The following is a 19,268-nucleotide window of genomic DNA, read 5'->3' as shown; positions in this document are numbered from 1 at the left end:
CACTCCAGCAAATGTAGTTTTCATTTCCTCTTCTTGCCCAGACCAAGAGAGAAAGTTCATGCTCTAACTTGCTTAGAAGATGATGCTTAATTCAGGGAAAATACTCTGATTTACTTACCCTTGCTCTCAAAACACACTTCGAACATGTCATAATCTTCAGTGGTAAAGGCAAATTTCCCCTTGGATGCATCCTCCTTGGAGTACAGAATATGGCCAGCAGAATCTGTAATCTAAAAGTAAAAAGTACGTAAGAACAGGCAGCAAATAATACTTGGGAAGAGAACTTATAGAAATTGGAGAAATGGAAAGAAACACTGTCTATAAAAGACAGTCTAGGGCTTCCCTGGTGGCGCAATGGTTAAGAATCCGCCTGGCAATGCAGGGGACACAGGTTCGAGCCCTGGTCTGGGAAGATCCCACATGCCGCAGAGCAACTAAGCTCGTGCGCCACAACTACTGAGCCTGCGCTCTAGAGCCCGCGAGCCACACTACTGAAGTCCGCGCGCCTAGAGCTCGTGCTCTGCAACAAGAGAAACCACGACAATGAGAAGCCCACGCATCACAAAGAAGAGTAGCCCCCGCTTGCCGCAACTAGAGAAAGCCCGTGCACAGCAAAGAAGACCCAATGCAGCCAAATAAATAACATAAATAAATTTATCAAAAAAAAAAGACAGTCTGTTATGATCACTATGGTCCAACCATTCCCAAAGACAGGAATTGGATTTAGAAGGTGAAACCCAAATACAGCAAATTTCACACAGTTGATAATAGTTGATATAAAGTGGGTTTATTAGCAAAAGTTCACTTTATAGAATGCAGATCAGTATCGTTTCCTAGAAACGGAAAATGGAAGTGGATAATTACTGAAAGAATATACAAAAAGGAGAAAGATACATAAGAACACATTTCCTGTTTAAAACAAATCTTGACACACGGTTGGGGGGAGGGGTGGAGAGTGGAAATGGAGCACCTGACACAAGGAGTGAAGGAAAAGAAGGCATGCCCGGAGGAAAAATCTGGCAGAGCTATTCCTGCAGATTTTATGTGGATTATGTTAATGGCTACAAGGGGTGGGGGAAGGCAGGGGGATAAACAAGAAGTTACTCCTAAAAAAGACATCTTTGGCTTCCACAAATGATAATTCCTGTCTTCCAGGTTGTTGCCTCTAGTTTTCCAAACTTAAACCGCTCCATTCCTACAGAATGAATGGCCTGTAAGCACAGACGAAGCGGCATATATTGGTAAGTGAACGGTCGCATATAAAGCAAGGGCTTGACACAGTAATATGACAGACCGGGTCTCAGGCTTCTTTTCTAGAGCACATGGTTGTCTTGGCAGAAGGCACATTTCATGACCTAAGACAGGAAGCTACTTGAAATGTAGAACACAAAAATAGTGGATTAATTATATTAAACTGGACGTTCTAATGCTGTTTGTAAAACAAGATTCAATTATAGATGAGATTTTAAATATAAAAATTGAATAGTATACATATAAACCTATATATTTAAAGTACTTTAATAACACTAGTTATTTCTGAGCAGTGAGATTTCTTTATAATTTTTTTTTCTACAAAGGCATGTATCACTTATGGTCAGAAATAAAGTTATTTCAGTTTTGTGAAGAAAAACATAACGAAAGAATAGTTACCACTGATAGACAAACTTGAAATGATGGGTTAATAAAAAAGGTTTTATGGCACATCTAAATTCCCTAAGAGTAACAGCAGTAATATTAACCAAGTATCTTCTGCCATGAATGATGCTGATCATTCATTAATTTGTCAAACATTTAAGATGCCTGGATCTGCACTGGTCACTGGAGAAATAGGATGTGGAAGATGGTTCCCATCTTCGAAGGGCTTAAGAGTATAAATAGGAGAAGAATAAGAAATGAGACAACTTCGCTGCAGTGTGGAGAGTGCGTCTGTGCCATGGGATTATGGAGGGTCACAGAGTGTATCGTGGAGGAGGTGACACAGGAGCTGAGTCATGAAGGATGAGTTGCAATCAAGGGAAGAATAGGAGTAAAGACATTCAGGGTAAAAGAGACAGCAAGTATGAAGGCTTAGGTCCAGAAAAACAAAACAGAACAAAAACATGGTATCATCGTAACACTAATAGCTAATATTTATTAAACACTTACTAAATGCTGAGCACTGTGCCAAGGCCTTTATATGCATTTTTTACTTGATCTTCACTATAACCCTACAGGTAAGAAGTATTTTTTCTCCCATGTTCCACAGGAGGAAACTGAGGCACAGAGAGGTTAAGTGGCTGGAGAGATACTAGCCAGATCATGTAGAACTACAACATCATGCTAAGGAGTTTATTGCGCACAAAGTGGAAAAGGCAATGAAGAATTTGAAACCAGAGTGATGCGATTCAACTTGCAGTTTAGAAAGATAAATCTGATAACACTGTGAAGACAGACTCAAGAGGGACAATACTAGAGATAAGAAGATGTGTTAGGACACTAACCCAGTACTCCAGGTTAGAGATGATGAAGGCTTTGTGCATGGAGAGAAGGGGCCACATCTGAGGAATTTTAAAAATGGAGAAAAAAAATAAATTAAAATAAATAAATAAATAAATAAAATAAAAACGGAGAGCCCAGGGACTTCCCTGGTGGTCCAGTGGGTAAGACTCTGCGCCCCTAATGCAGGGGGCCCGGGTTTGATCCCTGGTCAGGGAACTAGATCCCGTATGCATACCGCAACGAAGATCCCGCATGCCTCAACTAAGACCTGGCGCAAGCTAAATAACTAAATAAATACTTAAAAACAAACAAACAAAAAAACCGGAGAGCCCACAGGACAAGACCAAAAAGTGAATGCCCACAAAGACCAAGCAAGCAGCATACACTGAGTCTAACGGGCCAGCACAAGTCCACGGGGTGTGGTGAACAATGTGGCAGACAGGAGACAGGCCGGTCTCAAGGGAGAAACCAATTACTACCATGGCATCCAGCTTTTCAGACAATCTAATTCTCCAAAAGAACCTAAACATTTTAACTGTTATTTGAAATCTCCTAGTTTTTAAATCCTCACAACCAATCCCAACATTTGAAAAACTATCTCAAGGCCAAACAAAAAATGTCTATAGGGGCTTCCCTGGTGGCGCAGTGGTTGAGAGTCCGCCTGCTAATGCAGGGGACACGGGTTCGTGCCCCAGTCTGGGAGGATCCCACATGCTGCAGAGCGGCTGGGCCCGTGAGCCATGGCCGCTGAGCCTGAGCGTCCGGAGCCTGTGCTCTGCAACGGGAGAGGCCACAGCAGTGAGAGGCCTGCGTACTGCAAAAAAAAAATGTCTATAGAAACAACTTCTGGGCCACCGATATCTGACCTCTGCATAGGACGGGAAGAAAGCTGGCTAAAATCACACAAAAGAACTGTTGGGCACCACTGAGGTGAGAGCTGAGATCAGGGACCATGGATTTCTAGTGGCCGCACCTAGCAGCCAGGATGCAGGAGCAAAGAAAAGTATTATATGATTTAGGTCTGGGGTCTACAACTGAGTGGTTTGGAAGGATACGGGGATTAAGGAATTATGTTATAAACTTTACCTACATAGTCTTTAATCCTCACAACAATCCCAGAGAGGCCAGTCTTATTATTCCCATTTTACTGAGGCAGAAACTTAGTAACTTGTTCATTATCACAGAGCTAATAAATTGTGTAGGTAGATTTGAAGACAGGGTCTAAAACCTATGCTCTTTCCACATTCCATGTTATAGCCCCACAGCAGGAATGGCTGAAGGAAGTGGAATGCACAGAAGCCAAGAAAGACTAACAGAATCTGATGGATTCTTTGGGTTGGTGCAAGTCAGAGAGTCTGAGAGTCCCCTTGAGTGGGACTTGGCACTGTTCAGTCTGCATTCTCCACCTTAGAGGGATTAGCAGGCAGCCACAAGGTAGAGGCCTTGAAGTCAGCAATAAATAAACAATCTGCATGGGAATATTTAGCCCTGAAAATTCCTAAAGGCCTCTTGTTCATGTGATACTTTTCCTGAATTATCAACTAAAAGAAAAAGCCAAACAAAGGACAATTCAACTTAATCAGACTTACAAGACTTGGCATAAATTTGCCCAACCAGGTTATTTCCTAGAAGAATAGCTTATGATCTCTTTGCATTCTCCTAAGATTTTTTTTTTAATACCTGTGCCCTAGAATACTTTTATTTATTTATTTATTTTAAATTTATTTATTTATTTTTATATTTTTTTATTTTTTGGCTGTGTTGGGTCTTCGTTTCTGTGTGAGGGCTTTCTCTAGTTGTGGCAAGCGGGGGCCACTCTTCATCACGGTGCGCGGGCCTCTCACTATGGTGGCCTCTCTTGTTGCGGAGCACAGGCTCCAGACGCGCAGGCTCAGTGGTTGTGGCTCATGGGCCTAGTTGCTCCGCGGCATGTGGGATCTTCCCAGACCAGGGCTCGAACCTGTGTCCCCTGCATTGGCAGGCAGATTCTCAACCACTGAGCCACCAGGGAAGCCCCTCTCCTAAGATTTTAAAAGGGTTCTTCAAAAAAATTATTTAAGGACAGGAGCCTCTTTAGATGACAAAGGATCCTAGGTACAGGTGAGAAAACTCTTACTAAGCAGTGGCAAAAATCCTTCATTGAGTACTTTGCAAAATGAATTAAGAAGTCTGCCATGTTTTTCTGAAAGACTCGAATACAATCCACACTTCCAACTGGTTCTCGGAAGGAGTAAAAATTGTTTAAATTGTCTTCTTCTACACTGTACTGAGGAACTATAGTCATGGTAGAACCACTTGCATTGCTGGTTCTTTCTATGACATCTGAAAATGTATTAAAGACGCAAATATTTTACAAGAGGCTGAAGGCAAAACACCCATCACCGCCTATACCATTTATCAGCATGAAATTTACCTCCTGGAAATAGTGTGTGATAATGATCACATTTCCATCAGTGTCTCCACATTTCTATACTCCCTATGACCTTCAGATGACACAACTATATAAGGGTATCTATCCAGATATCTGGAAATCCAGACAGGCAACTTGACAATTTAACCTTCATGTTAGGCTCTTATAGACAGTTGGGGATTCTAACAGATCCCAGAATTTTTCTGAAAATCAGTAGGTTTCCCACGTAGTTCATAACTTTGCAGTTATTAAGCAGCCAAGCCACTGACCTTAAAAAAGAAAGAAAAGGGCTTCCCTGGTGGCGCAGTGGTTGAGAGTCCGCCTGCCGATGCAGGGGACACGGGTTCTTGCTTCGCAACAGGAGAGGCCACAACAGTGAGAGGCCCGCGTACCGCAAAAAAAAAAAAAAAAAACTGGGCAAATCTCAGTGACTAGCCAGAGCCGGCAAAGTCTAATAGGCCAAAATAATGGTTTTAAATTTCTTTAATTAAAATGTTCTGATTACAGATCACTTTAAAAGATCATCTGGTTTCTCAAAAATTAAAGAGATTTTATTTTTTCTTCTTAAATTCTACTAGAGAACCACCTTGGTAATATGATAACTGCCACTTTCACCTACTATAACAGCAAACCCTTAAAGGATTCCCCCTTAACAATAAAAACATAAAACTTACTGTAAAGTTCTTAACAAAAGGTAATATCAAGGCATAAAATTTGCCCATATGACATCAAGGAATGGGAAGTAATAAAGATTTCTTTCTAGATAACACCTTCTGAAGAAAAGCAAACCAAAGTTCACAACTTACAAAGTAGGGAAGAAAGGGTTAATTGTATGTATATGCACAGTAGCTGATGTCAAGAATATGTGAATACTCACATCAAAACCATCAAATAAGTGAGAATACAGGTCCACTGGGAAAACAAGACTTATTTAGAATTGGATTTTCTTGGACGATTCTAGGCAGTGGCCAGAGAAAACAGGTTCTTGAGCAGTTCTTCTGCTCCTGAAGCCTGCCCCCCTTCCTTGACCACACATTCAAGGTAATACCCTGCCTACTTCAAAAGGATCTTTAAGTAGCTTAGGCCCAAACACTAGGCAAATAAAGCAATTAGGAATTAAGGAATACAGTTCACCTGGAGGAAGAAACTAATAGGCACTATCAAGAACCTGAACTAAGCAAATGGTATGTGCATAATAAATTTGGCTCTCAGTTTTCTGGAAGCCGAGACTAAGAGAGAAACAAGTTGGGTTACACATCATTTGTTTCCTGATGAAAGCTCACAAATTTATCTTCAGAGATAATTTTCCTGGAACTAAACAAGAACAGTTTATCAGGAAGGTTCTTGTGAAAGGACTGTGACCAATATTAGACTCTCCACTTTCAACCACAGCCTTGCTAAAGATAGAAATACAATTCACATGGATGCTTTTAGTGACCCTCCATAACAATCTGCCTGACCTAATAACGCAGAGGTGGGACCTGAAGGAACTGGATGAACACTCGCGAACCGCGGGCCTCTGCTCTTTAGCACCACTTCTCTCCCCATCCTAGCTCCTCTTGCTGCTCAGGGAATTCTCAGCCTTACTCTAAAGTTGCAAGAAGGCTGGGACTACTTTTGGCCACTTGCTGCTACCACAAGTGTGTTTGAAAAAAAAAAAAAAGTGTCAGGAAAAGATACCTTAAAAATAATACTACCCATCCAGATATTGGTTTCTAATACCATTCTCCAATAAAAGGGAACCAGGGCTCCTTGGAGAAATGGCTGACCCCAGGACTGGGACAAGAAATACACAAGATGAGCCTGGGGCATCTTGTAGTGCCAGAAAGTAAAGAAGCGCTGGAAAACAAAACAAGACAAAAAACAACAGGGGTTTGTCAAAGGGACACAGGAGCCAAATGAAAGAGCTCCCAACAGCCAAAGCTGTAACAATTTGAGCAACAAAATAAAGCAGTATTGGATTGTAATTCAATATATAAATACCCAGGAATCCATAATGATATAAATGATTAAACAAGCAAACAAACAAACAAGCTGGGAGAGAAGAAGAAAATCTCCCATGCAGAATACTCACAGATAACTTATGAAATTTTAGAAAAAGCACCCTCAAGGAGGTCAAGCATACTCCCCACTCAAGTGTGGGCTGCACATAGTGACTTCCTTCCAAAGAGCACAGCATAGAAAGGGGGGGGAGGGTAACTTTACAGTGGACAAACCTGACAAACACTACCTCTGCCAGATGATCAAGGTCAATATAACAGTGATAATTCATGCTGACAATATGCTCCCTTGGCATGATATGATGAAAATGACCCTTTACCTTTGTGGTCTTCCTCCCCAAAACCCTTAATTCCAGTTTCATCATGAGGAAAACATCAGACGAATCCCAATACAGGGGTATCCTACAAAATACTTGACCAGTACTCCTCAAAACTCAAACGGCTGTCAAAAACAAGGAATATCTGAGAAACTGTCATAATCTAGAGGAGCCCAAAGAAATACGACTAAATGTAATATATCCAGGATGGGATCCTGGGACAGGAAAAAAGGACATTAGGTAAAAACTAAGGGAATCTGAATAAAGTATAGACTTTAGTTAATAATAATGTATAAATACTTGTTCATTGTGACAGACAAAATGTATCACACTAACATAAGATATTAACAATAGGGGAAACTGGCTGTGGGGTATATGGGAACTGTATTATCTTCACTGTTCTTCTGTAAATCTAAAACTGTTCTAAGATAAAAAGCTTATGTAAAAAAATACTATTCAGAAAGATAAAGTCAAACACATACATATACATACACACACACACACACGCACACGCACACACACACATATACACATACACCTCCAGATTCTCAAGAAATTTATAATCAAAGCCAAGCAAGTAAATAAACATTTTCATATACTTTTTATGTTGTAAATACAAATAGTTAATTTGGACAAGTCTATACCTACCCTTATAAAATGACATATGATCTACGGGGGAGGTGGCAAGTCTGTGTATTTCTAATGTCACAGGTCACACATTGCTTTCATTTGCTGAATCAGCTCCATATCCCACCAGTCCAAGAATATGTTAAAAACCAAAAGCGAAATCCACGTCTTTCTGGGTGTGCTACCATAGCAGCAGAGGTCAATCAGCTTGCAGCTTTAGTGAAACTCTGAAGATGTAATTTCCTTCACACAGGCTCCTACACTCTGTCTTCCTCAGGTTTATGACCAATCTGGGGTATAATACTGAGTATACAATGTGCACATATTATTTTAAGGCTAACCATAAACCTTGTAACTCCTGAATGACTAACTCAGGAATTCAGAAACAGCCAAGTCCCTTGGAGAAGCCCTATACATTGAACAAAAATGAACCAAAACAGAAACACCTACCCTTTTCTCCTTTTGAGAGATAGTACAGCATAGTAGTCAGGCTGAAGGTTCTAGAGTCAGGCCTCAGGTTGGTGTTCAAATCACAGCTGGGCCACTTACTAGCTGTAAGGCCTTGGATATGTTCCTTAACCTCTCTGTGCCTCATATGTAAAATAAGAACAAGAGTATGTACTTTACAAGGTTATTGTGAAAATTAAATTTAATAAAGGTAAAGTGCCTAGAACAGTGTTTGGCAGCTGGCAAGCACTCAATAAGTGTAATTATTAGCATTGTTGTTGTTACTGTGAGCATTTTTGCTATTATGGTAACTGCTTGTCAGTGATAACTCAGAACTCCACAAACAATTAGGTCACTAACCATACTTTCAATCTAAAAGTGCTAATAGATGGCAAACTAGATAAAGTAGTCTGCATCGACTAAACCCAGGGGTGACTAGGGCCTAAATGGTTGGAGACAGGAAAAGACAGACAGGTAAACCTTAAGGAAGCAGCAGTAAGATTTAGAAACTGAAGAAATGCAAAATGCCTAACAAAGCAGGTATTCAATGAATCATTTTAGCTGCTAACAGGGGATAGAAAGAAATACCAGATGACTTCAGCAATTCCTGCAAGTGTTTTACCCAATAAGTAATAAACTACATGAAGGACCCAATAACATTAAGTGTGGGGAGAGGAGAAGAGAGGACTGTGGGTGCATATATAATGATCAGGGGTTGTGGGTCTATATGCTTCATTTGGTAATAGTTCACGGTGAATCTTAAACTGTGGGGTCCAATCAGAAAGAACACCAAATCACTGAAGATGCTGTAGTTTTACACTAGAAAAATAGCATCAGAAATACTTGCAAGAGACTACCACAAGTACTACACACTAAGAACATGGACGACTCTGTCAGCCCAGAAGCTATATTTAATGGGCAGAAAACAAATTTACTCTGATCTTTCAAACAAGAGCAAGCACCAAGTCTACCAACAGCACCCCTGAAATCAAAGGATCACATCTAGATTTTACCCAGAACAAAGTCAAACTTAGAAAGGCCATAAGCAGCATTTAGCAACACTAAATTCTTTCAAATTTCCAACACAATTCAGCAATGGCAGAGCACAGCACAGAAGTAGTTTAAGAAGGCTTACAGAAGTACTGAAAACTAGACATGGAAGATTTCCAGGTACTGGTATGATAAAGGATAGATGCTCTCCTCCTGCTTCTATTAGCATTTACGACATTAACTCAACATAGGCAATACGTCATACTTGACTGGGGGGTGGGAACTGGGGGGTTGCGGGGGTGGGCGGGGGGAGAGAGCTGGAGAAAGAGAGGGAGGAAGGGAGGGGAATGAGAAGGAAAGACCAGTTGCTGCCCTAACAATACTGTTGCGGGGGTGAAGCCAGATCAAATGTTTTTTTTCATACTGTTCCAAAGTTATTTACGGTAAAACCTCCAGCGTGACCCTTTCAGGCACAAACAAAGCCTTGTTCTTTCTTAACAACTAGTCCCTTGATTTCCCACACGTTGTGTTGAACAATGAGGTTGGGGGCACAGAATAAAGCAGATGACATCAATCTCCCTCAAGTCGGAGGCTTGTTTCAGAGCCCGAATTCTGGTCTGTGGCCAGCTGGCTGATTTCACAGAGGGCTCTACTGTCCAGGATGCCAGGCTGCATATGCATTTGGGGGCCATGGCTCAGGATCAACCACCAGTTAGCAATTCACACAAGAAACAACACAGAAGTCACTGCACCTCACTAGATTACCTTTATAAATCTGTTCCCTTTTCCTAGAAACTAGGCTCAGTCTTCAGAAGTCATCATAAAGATATGTATAGCAATTTCAAATTCTAAGCAGCCCCCTTCTCTAGACCAGTTGAAAAGAGAGAAGGCTGGGGACAACTGTTGAACAAGAGAAATTTAAATGAAGTAACAGAGGCAGGTTCAGTCATTTGCCAGTTTGCCAGTGGCCAGGGGCGTGGGCTGCGCCATGGGCTCCAGTTCCCTCCCCTTTTCCCTCTAAGGATCCATAAGGAGACTGTCTATGCATGGCCCTACGGCCAGCAGATAGCTCAGTCTGGCCTCAGAAAGTCCTCCGGAAGGAGCCTGTAACCCCATCTGCACTTGTCCTCATGAGCCGCTCCAACGCCCAGCCCACAGGTGCCCCTGTCCAGAAGGTGGTGGAGAACAGCAGCGGGACCCCACGCTTCTCAATGCGTTCCTTCCCAATTGACGACTTTGAGACTGGGAGTCCTCTGGGCAAAGGCAAGTTTGGAAATGTGTACTGGGCTTGGGAGAAGAAAAGCCATTTCATCGTGGCGCTCCAAGTCCTCTTCAAGTCTCAGGTACAGAAGGAGGGTGTGGAGCACCAGCTACGCAGGGAGACTGAAATCCAGGCCCAACTGCAGCACCCCAACATCTTGCGTCTCTACAGCTACTTCTATGACTGGCAAGGATCTCCTTGATTCTGGAGTATGCCCTCCCGGTGGGAGCTCTACAAGAACATGCAGAAGAGCTGCACTTTTTTTTTTTTCTTTTGCGGTATGCGGGCCTCTCACTGTTGTGGCCTCTCCCGTTGCGGAGCATAGGCTCCGGACGCGCAGGCTCAGCGGCCATGGCTCACGAGCCCAGCCGCTCCGCGGCATGTGGGATCCTCCCGGACCGGGGCACGAACCCGCGTCTCCTGCATTGGCAGGACTCCCAACCACTGCACCACCAGGGAAGCCCCCAGAGCTGCACTTTTGAGCAGTGTACAGCCACGACCATGGAGGAGCTGGCAGATGCTCTGATATACTGCCACAGGGAGAAGGTGATTCACAGAGACATAAAGCCACAGAGTCTGCTCTTGGGGCTCCATGGAGAGCCGAAGGTTGCCGACTTCGGCTGGTCTGTGCACGCCCCCTCCCTAAGGAGGAAGACAATGTGTGGCACTCTGGACTACATGCCCCCAGAGATGACTGAGGGGCGCATGCACAATGAAAAGGTGGATCTGTGGTGCATCAGAGTGTTCTGCTATGAGCTGCTGGTGGGAAACCCCCCCTTCGAGAGTGCTTCCCACAACGAGATGCATCGGTGCATCGTCAAGGTGGACCTGAGGTTCCCCCCTTCCATGCCTGCAGGAGCCCAGGAGCTCATCTACAAGCTGCTCAAGCATAAACCCTCAGAACGCCGACCGCTGGCCCAGGCCTCAGCCCACCTTTGGGTCCGGGCCCACTCTCGGAGGGTGCTGTTTCCCTCTGCCCTTCAGTCTGTCCCGTGAATTGTCCCTGTCATTTTCTCAGTTGTGTCTGTATGTCTGCATATGTGTAGTTAGGAGGAGGGGATCCTGGCCTGTTCCCACATCTATCTTCTACCTCCTCTTTATTTAATAAACGCTGAAGCTTTTTGTACTAAATAAATAAATAAAGTAACATATTGTTTAACTTTTATGGAGAAGGAAACACAGTCAGGTTTTAATTTAAAGCTAGAAATCTGTATATAATACAAAAATAAACTAGATTTTAATATTATTAAATTTTAATGTACCAATTAGCCTTCTGTACTAAACCATCTATTTATTGACCTGTTTCTAACCCACTGGACAACAGTCACATCAAATGTAAATTTGAAAAAGACATATTTTTCCTAACAGAAAAAGATCAGCCCTCAGTACAGACAACAGTAATCATGAGCTGAAGTGTAACTGTTCCAAATAAAATCAATTAAAGCTATAGCATAGGGACTTCCCTGGTGGTGCAGTGGTTAAGAATCCACCTGCCAATACAGGGGACATGGGTTCAATCCCTGGTCCGGGAATATCCCACATGCCACAGAACAACAAAGCCTGTGCACCACAACTACTGAACCTGCGCTCTAGAGCCCACAGGCCATAACTACTGAGCCCGTGTGCCACAACTACTGAAGCCCACGTGCCTAGAGGCCGTGCTCCACAACAAGAGAAGCTACCACAATGAGAAGCCCGCTCGCCGCAACTAAAGAAAGCCCGCGTGCAGCAACAAAGACCCAGTGCAGCCAAAAATAAGTAAATAAATTTATATTTAATAAAAAGCTATAGCATACACACACACAAACACTCTTTTCATACAGCTTTTAGTGTGAAAAAATGTTATAAGCCAATGGTTTCCCAACTGCCAAGATCCTTCTTGATAATTTTTATGCTTAAATTGTGATAAGTGTACGACTCAAGGCTGAACTCTCCAAATGATCTTGTTTGGCTTTCTCATCTGTAAGCTAGCTGGGAAACACAGGGACCATAACTGAGTGTAATATCCAAATAAAAGATAATCTCATTTAGCAAAATGAATTACTAATAGCAACAGCACTCTTGAAGAATGACAATGAAAATAAACCTTAGACCAATAAGATTATTTGGAAGAGGTTAAAAAAAGTATAAGTGATCTAAATTACCAGTAGGCTTTTCTTTCCTTTCCAGTGATGATTATGACATCTCCTCACAATTGCTTTCTCTCTTTCTGTATTTCCAAAACATAAATCACCCTTAGGCAATAACTAACTCATCTCATCCCCTAAAATTAATTCATCCTCCAATTTTCACCATTAACAAGCATTCTAAATAATAAATGGTACTGGAATCTATTAAATTATTATGGTATCATCTAGTCTTTATGAAAATGTGGTTTTCAATTCACAGATTCTGAGTCCCTACAACGGGCTTTTATTATGGACCTGAAGTAATGAGGAAACTACATTCACTATGAATGATGAGTTGGTACTTCCTGCTTCAATTCTGTGCAGCAGTCTTTAAATCTGAAACTATTTAGCCTGGTTTAGCCTCATTTTATGAAATGAGTAGGGAAGGGATAACCTCAATTGGAAATCTTAACACAAAACACATCCCAACATGGGCCTGAAGGAGAAATCTTTGCGGAAAGAGTCCCACCCATCATTTCAATCCATTTCTCTCTCTATTCAGAAAGGCCTTCGCTGGCCACTCAAATACTTTACCCCATTAATCACGCCTTACCACCTACTGCTTGATTTTTCATTATAGTACTTATCACTACCTGACATTGTGTGTATTTTTTTTAACTTGTATTTTGTCTTTGTTCTCCACTAGAGCTCAAGGACCTTGTCTGCAATTCATTGCTATAACCCCAGCTATGTATGGCATATACTAAGTATTAAATAAATATTTATTGAATGAATGCGAGAATCACAAAAACTCAGAATTCCTCTCATTAAAATATTCTTTATCTGGTCACTGCAATGACATAGGGTGGGGGAGTCAGATAAGCAATTCAATTTTCATTCACTAGACAGGAAAGAAGAGTACCAACATCTATGGCCCACCACAATGGGCCCTGAACAATTAAAGAAACCACCTCCATTAGCCCTTCTAACAATTCTATGAAGTCTATCATCCCCATCTTACATATAAGAGACCCAAAGAGAAAGGTTAAGTAATTCCCCTAAGACCATACACCCTTTAAATGGTGGAGCTGATGGGATCTGAACCCAAATCTGTCTGACTCCAGATGCAGGCTCAATAAGACTAAGATATTTAACTCAGTTGTACAACAATGCCTACGTAGTATATTAAACCGAAGACACAAAGATGAATAAGACAGCAAGGAGTTCACAAAGTAAGCTGTGACAAACAGGATGTAATAGAAGCACACAAGAGGGGTGTACAGGCAAAGACTGGTCCAGGTTAAGAGAACACTGTGTTCAAAGAACTGCAAGGTATTCAGAACAGCTAGAGGCAGGAGGAGAGAGGTGAAGAGGAAGGAAGAGGTAAAGATCAGAGATGAGGCTAGGACAGTGTCAATTCATTTGTTCATTCATTCCTTAAGTTGAAGTCCTACTATGTACCAGGCACTGTATTAGACACAGGCATTTCAGTGATGACTGAGACACAGCCTCTGCTCAAGGAGCTTAAAGTCTACCTGAGGAGATGGGTAAATACAAAACTACAACACAGTGTGATACATGATAACACTGATGTATTCACTGGACATTAAGGTGCTCCTTGATAGGAAGATGATGAACGAGACAGGTCTATCAAGGCACTACACTCACAAAGATCCTTCTAAGAGAGACTGCCTCAATTAGAGCAATAACTAAATGCCAAGCCCAGTTGGCCAAGTTTTGCACTTCAGAAAGTGTCCAGTTCTCCAAACCTCAACCCAAACCACAGCTGCTTAAACCAGGGGTGGATATATGACCAAAGAGAAGATAAGCAACAGGCTGTTCAGAGACTTAGGTATAAAAAAGGAGCTGAACCAATGAGATCCTTGCACTCTGGAGTCACAACTCAGAAGCTGAAATGATGCATAGAGAGAATCCTTGAGGCAGAGTCTGGGCCACGAGTGGTCAAAATTTAAGACAAAGCAGAACTAAGTGGACAGAGGCTATGAAAAAGTTGCAAACTATGCTAAGGAGTGGGATCAAACCACAGATAGGTCTGTGGCCTGCACAATATATTAAACTGTTAAAAATGACACCCAACTTAACGGTCTCTAAAATACCATTTCTCACAAAAAGGGACCACAATTTCTTGGAGGAATAGCTGCATCCAGGTCAGGGGTTTGACATACAAAAGATGAGCCTTCGGCACCTAGTTGTTCCACACAACAGGGCAGCTATCAAAGTCTAATAGGATTGTGTTAAAAGGATACAGGAGCCGAAGAGACAAGTGAGCATAGAGAACGAATGCAAATGACTAAAACAATGACTCCAAAAATTGAAATAAACAACAATAAAAAATGATCTCAGTATAATACTTAAAACAACCTTCTTCAGACTACACTGGAAATGACACGGGCAACTTCCTTACTCTGAAAACTGTCAATAAGAAGGAATAAACTCTGCACTTACCCCGACTTTCCTTCCTGAATTATAAATTTTAGGGTAACCAAATGGCCTCAAGTGATGAATTCTTTAATAATTCCAGCTAATAAATATGAAAGGAACAACAATTAGAAAATCATCATTTCACAACCTTAATGAAACAAGTAATTTACATAAGTCATCAATGGCTTCCTAAGTGAAAGATTAATTGGAAGTTTTACATTGGAGGCTTCGGGCTGTTACCATCTTGGTAGGCAGGATAATGTCCCCACCCCCCAAGCGATGTCCATAGCCTAATTTCCAGACCTGTGAATATGTTACCCTACGTGGCAAAAGGGGTTTTGCAGATGTGGATTAAATTAAGGGTCATTATAAGGGAAAGAGGGAAGCAGCAGAGTCAGAGTAGATGAGATGATGGAAGCTGAGGAGGGAGACAGGTTTGGGTGGGAGAAAGGAAGAGAAAGTTTTGGAGATACTATGCTGCTGGCTTTCAAGACGGAGGAAGGGGTCACCAGCCAAAGAATGCAGGTGGTCTCTAGAAGTTGGAAAAGGCAAGTAAATGGATTCTCCCCTAGAACCTTCAGAAGGAACACAGTCCTGCTGACACCTTGATTTTAGGACTTCTGACCTCTAGAACTGTAAGATAAATGTGTGTTGTGAGCCACTAAGTTCATGGTAATTTGTTATAGCAGCAGTTGGACACTAATACACCCAACTGAACCCACTGATCTATCTTCGCAGCACTAAGGGGCACAAAAAGTACTGTGTGCTCTGCCGTGATGCCACATGAGGTACACAATACCACCCTTAAAGTAACCTCACCAAAAGATAAACCTGAATCTAGTTACATCTTTACAGCTGATTCCTTTTACAAGAAATATGGGGGAAAGAACTCGTTAAATGACACCTCAAGGAAGCAGAGACAAATCCAAAATGTAGGACGTGATTTAAGGACCTCTGACTCCAACAATTTCAAGCATATAAAAAAGGCGGGGGCGGGGAGGGAGAGTGGACTGCTATAGATTAAAGAGACTTGAGTGATACAACAAATTAATTTTAAATAGATACTTTTGAGACAAGTGGAGAAATTTGAATATGAATTGGGTATTATTAGATGGTATTATGGAATTATTGTTACCTTTGCGAGGTATATTATAGTCACATAACATTGTGATTAAGTTCATAATTTTTAAGAGATTCATCCTGAAGTATGAAGGACTGAAATACCAGATATCTAGGATTTACTTTAAAACAGTTCAGCATAAAATGAGAAGGGAGAAATAGTTAAGATGAAACAAGTGTGACAAAAACCTGATAACTGTTGAATCTGGGTAATGTGTACACACTGGACTGACTGCACTCTTCTCTATAAAACTGAAAATAAACAAATGCCAAAATTGATTTGAATTAGTTGGTGACATTTTAAAATCAGGAGCTTTCACATAAAAATCTGGATTTCTGACTTCATTTGAAAAATCAGATGTGGCAACAGGCCCTCATCAAGAGATGAGTACTGGCTACTTCAAACTGACACTTTCCACTACTCCCAATTATCTCCCATTTAACATCACCACTGTTTTTCTTATAGCTGGCCCAATTCATTCATTTACATCACCTACTTGGCGTTTAGGTTAAGGACCCCAGGAGTAGTCCGATTAAGCTGGCTAGTGGCAAGAGAACAGAGCAGACATGGGGAGAGCAACTGTGTGATGGTAAAATGCTAGTGCGTAGATGCAGAGTCCTGCTGTCAAGGTCCCTTCAGCAGCCTTGGATACAGATGTAATTCCCATAAGACTATGCTACACTATATGGTTTCTGTATTCAGTGCTTACTAGAAGCAAGTATGCCTGACATTCTGAAAAATACAAACATGAAAATAATTCCTGCCCTCAGGATACTAACAGTCTAATGAGGAAGACAAGATATAAATATGAGGAAGACAAGATATAAATATAAGTAATTACAATATAAGATGAAAATAAGTGAGTTTAGGGTACCGTTCAGGGAGGTTCATATGTAAAATGCAAAGTGAGGAGTGACAAAGCATACAAAGCTTCAGGAACAGGTCATGAAGAACGCTACAGAGTACGCTGGGAAATTTACATTTTACCAGATGAAGAATAGTCAGCCACGGGAGGGTTTTAAAACATAAGTACAAATCAGAGGGGGCAACACTAAAGATGAGAGTAAACTCTCATTGCTCAAATTCTCTGATTCTATGCACTACACATCCTTTGAAGAGCCAGAAGCACGACCCCCAAAATGTTGTATCTAAGCATATAAAATTATGCCATCATCTCTTTCTTGGCCAAAGGTGTTTGGTATCTGAAGAGAATAGCAAAAGGCTGGCTCATGGTGCAACAGCACTGAAAATAGTTTATATCTCTCAAATAAAGTTTATATAAACTGCATCTGTTACCACTACTGGGTTCCAATACCTTAAAAATAAACTATGGTCTTATTATACCTGAAGCTCTATTAAAATGTAAAAATGTTTCTTCCTGTTTAGTTCAAGACCCATTCTGTTAAAAACAAAAACCACGTGCTTATAGTGAATGAATAAAATTACCTAAAATACAATCGAATCTTGACACATATCAAATTATATTAACGTTTCAAAGATCAGGCCCGGTCATCCTAAATGTAATATGGGACCAAACGGCACTATAGTAGTAGTTGTCACCATCCAAGAGTATCACTGAAATTTACTGAAAACTTGGCCAAGTCCAGACTCTGGGGTACCAAAAAGGAAAGGACTAGAGACTGAAACCGTTTTGTGACCAGTAATCGACTTTAATCAATCACAGGAATTACAAATAAAAAACAAAAAGAGAATAAGATTGCAGCACTTTTCTGTCACCTTACTTAACTCCCAAACTAAGAATCAATTCCAGCTCTGACACCAATATGTTCTATTACCTCTATGAGCCTCAGTCTCCTCGTGTGTAAAATGAGGCTAACAGTATCTACTTCGTAGGGTAGTGTATGAACTAAATGGTAATATGTGTACAGTCGCACAGGACCTGACACACAGCTGATGCTCAAGAAATAACAGCTTTTTGTTATTCACAGTAAGCTTCAGTGCTTCCGTCGTTTTCCTGCAGGCATCCATGTGTCTTAAGATGCCGGTCCCTACACATAATCAGCATCCAAAGACTTCTTTGGAGACCCTAGTTACAGTTCAAGGTACCTAAGACCAAAACAGGTATAGGACCGTGACAAGGACCCAAAGTCAAGGCCGTCGCCGCTCAGCTGTCACCACATCCGCCAAGGCCGGGCGGCCCTTCAATGGGCTCCCAGCTTTGGCGCCCAGCCCCGCCCCGCGACAGCCAACAAGCGGGGTGAGGGGGCGGTCTCGACAGCTCGCCCTTTAGCGCTCCGGGAGGCCAGACCGCGCTCCGGGAGGCCAGACCGCCCTCCAGGCCTCCGCCCGCCGGACTCTCGGGTCCTCAGCTACCTCGCTGACGCTTTCAGTCTTCTCTCCCCGCCCCACCCAGTACCTCACCTTAAGATGGGTGCGTAGGCCGCCGGCGCCCCCAGACTGGTCGGTGATCTCGTACGCGCCCGTCACCAGCAGGTCCTTGTGGATCTCTTCGCGGAGGCACTTGCGGGAGTTAACAGGCAGATGGAAGGAGATGGCGAGGACCGAGGTGGGGCCAAGCAGGAGTAAAAGCAGCAACGCTAACGGGCAAGGGCCACGCTGGGCCTGTGGGCCAGAGAAACCAGACATCGTGCCGGAGACTGTTCACCACCCTGGGCCTCTATCGCGCCGGAACCGGGAGGGATCACGTAGCTCACCTCTGACCTTCTAACGCCGTCGGCGCCATTTTGGAGGCTGGCAAATAGATGAAAAATGTATAGTGAATCTTTTTAAAGGGAAGAAGGCGTATGATACCACGTAATGCCTTCAAATTAAACTGGTTAAATGAGGTTTTCTAGAAGCTTCCGGAAAAAGTTTCATTTTTTTAAGCTCTGTGACCGCCCAGTCGACCATAGCAAGTACGGGCAGCCCAGGAAGCAATTCTCCTCGAACATCCGGAAGTAGCGCCCGCGAGTTTTAAGGTCGGTGATACCATAGCAACCAAGCCCCAATAGGAAACAGCCACAAAGCCCATCGCTGGGCCCGCCCACCAACCTCCCAGGCGCACCGGACGTGGGGCAGAGGGTGCGTTGTCCCAGCGCTTTGGTGAC

The 19,268-nt window shown here is 42.4% G+C and overlaps 2 protein-coding genes across 2 annotated transcripts in view; one reads left to right on the top strand and one right to left on the bottom strand.

Annotated features, from left to right (window-relative positions):
- The window catches only part of TMED10 (transmembrane p24 trafficking protein 10), a 44,699-nt gene extending 25,886 nt beyond the window's left edge, over positions 1-18,813 (bottom strand). The window contains exons 1-2 of the mRNA XM_060004167.1: positions 18,583-18,813; positions 119-230 (exon numbers count right to left, since the gene is read on the bottom strand). Of these exons, the coding sequence (XP_059860150.1) occupies positions 119-230; positions 18,583-18,807 (337 nt within the window). The 5' untranslated portion in view covers positions 18,808-18,813. The remainder of the gene's footprint in view (positions 1-118; positions 231-18,582) is intronic.
- On the top strand, positions 10,362-11,736 carry LOC132420104 (aurora kinase B-like). The gene is given in 2 exon segments (XM_060004166.2): positions 10,362-10,791; positions 11,007-11,736. Coding segments are annotated over 2 exon segments (912 nt in total). The 5' UTR covers positions 10,362-10,399; the 3' UTR covers positions 11,527-11,736.
- Positions 18,814-19,268: the final 455 nt, after the last annotated feature.

Source organism: Delphinus delphis, chromosome 2, assembly GCF_949987515.2.
Source record: "Delphinus delphis chromosome 2, mDelDel1.2, whole genome shotgun sequence".
Classification (NCBI taxonomy): domain Eukaryota; kingdom Metazoa; phylum Chordata; class Mammalia; order Artiodactyla; family Delphinidae; genus Delphinus; species Delphinus delphis.
Note: the sequence above shows the minus strand (reverse complement) of the source record. Positions and strands in the feature narration are given on the sequence as shown.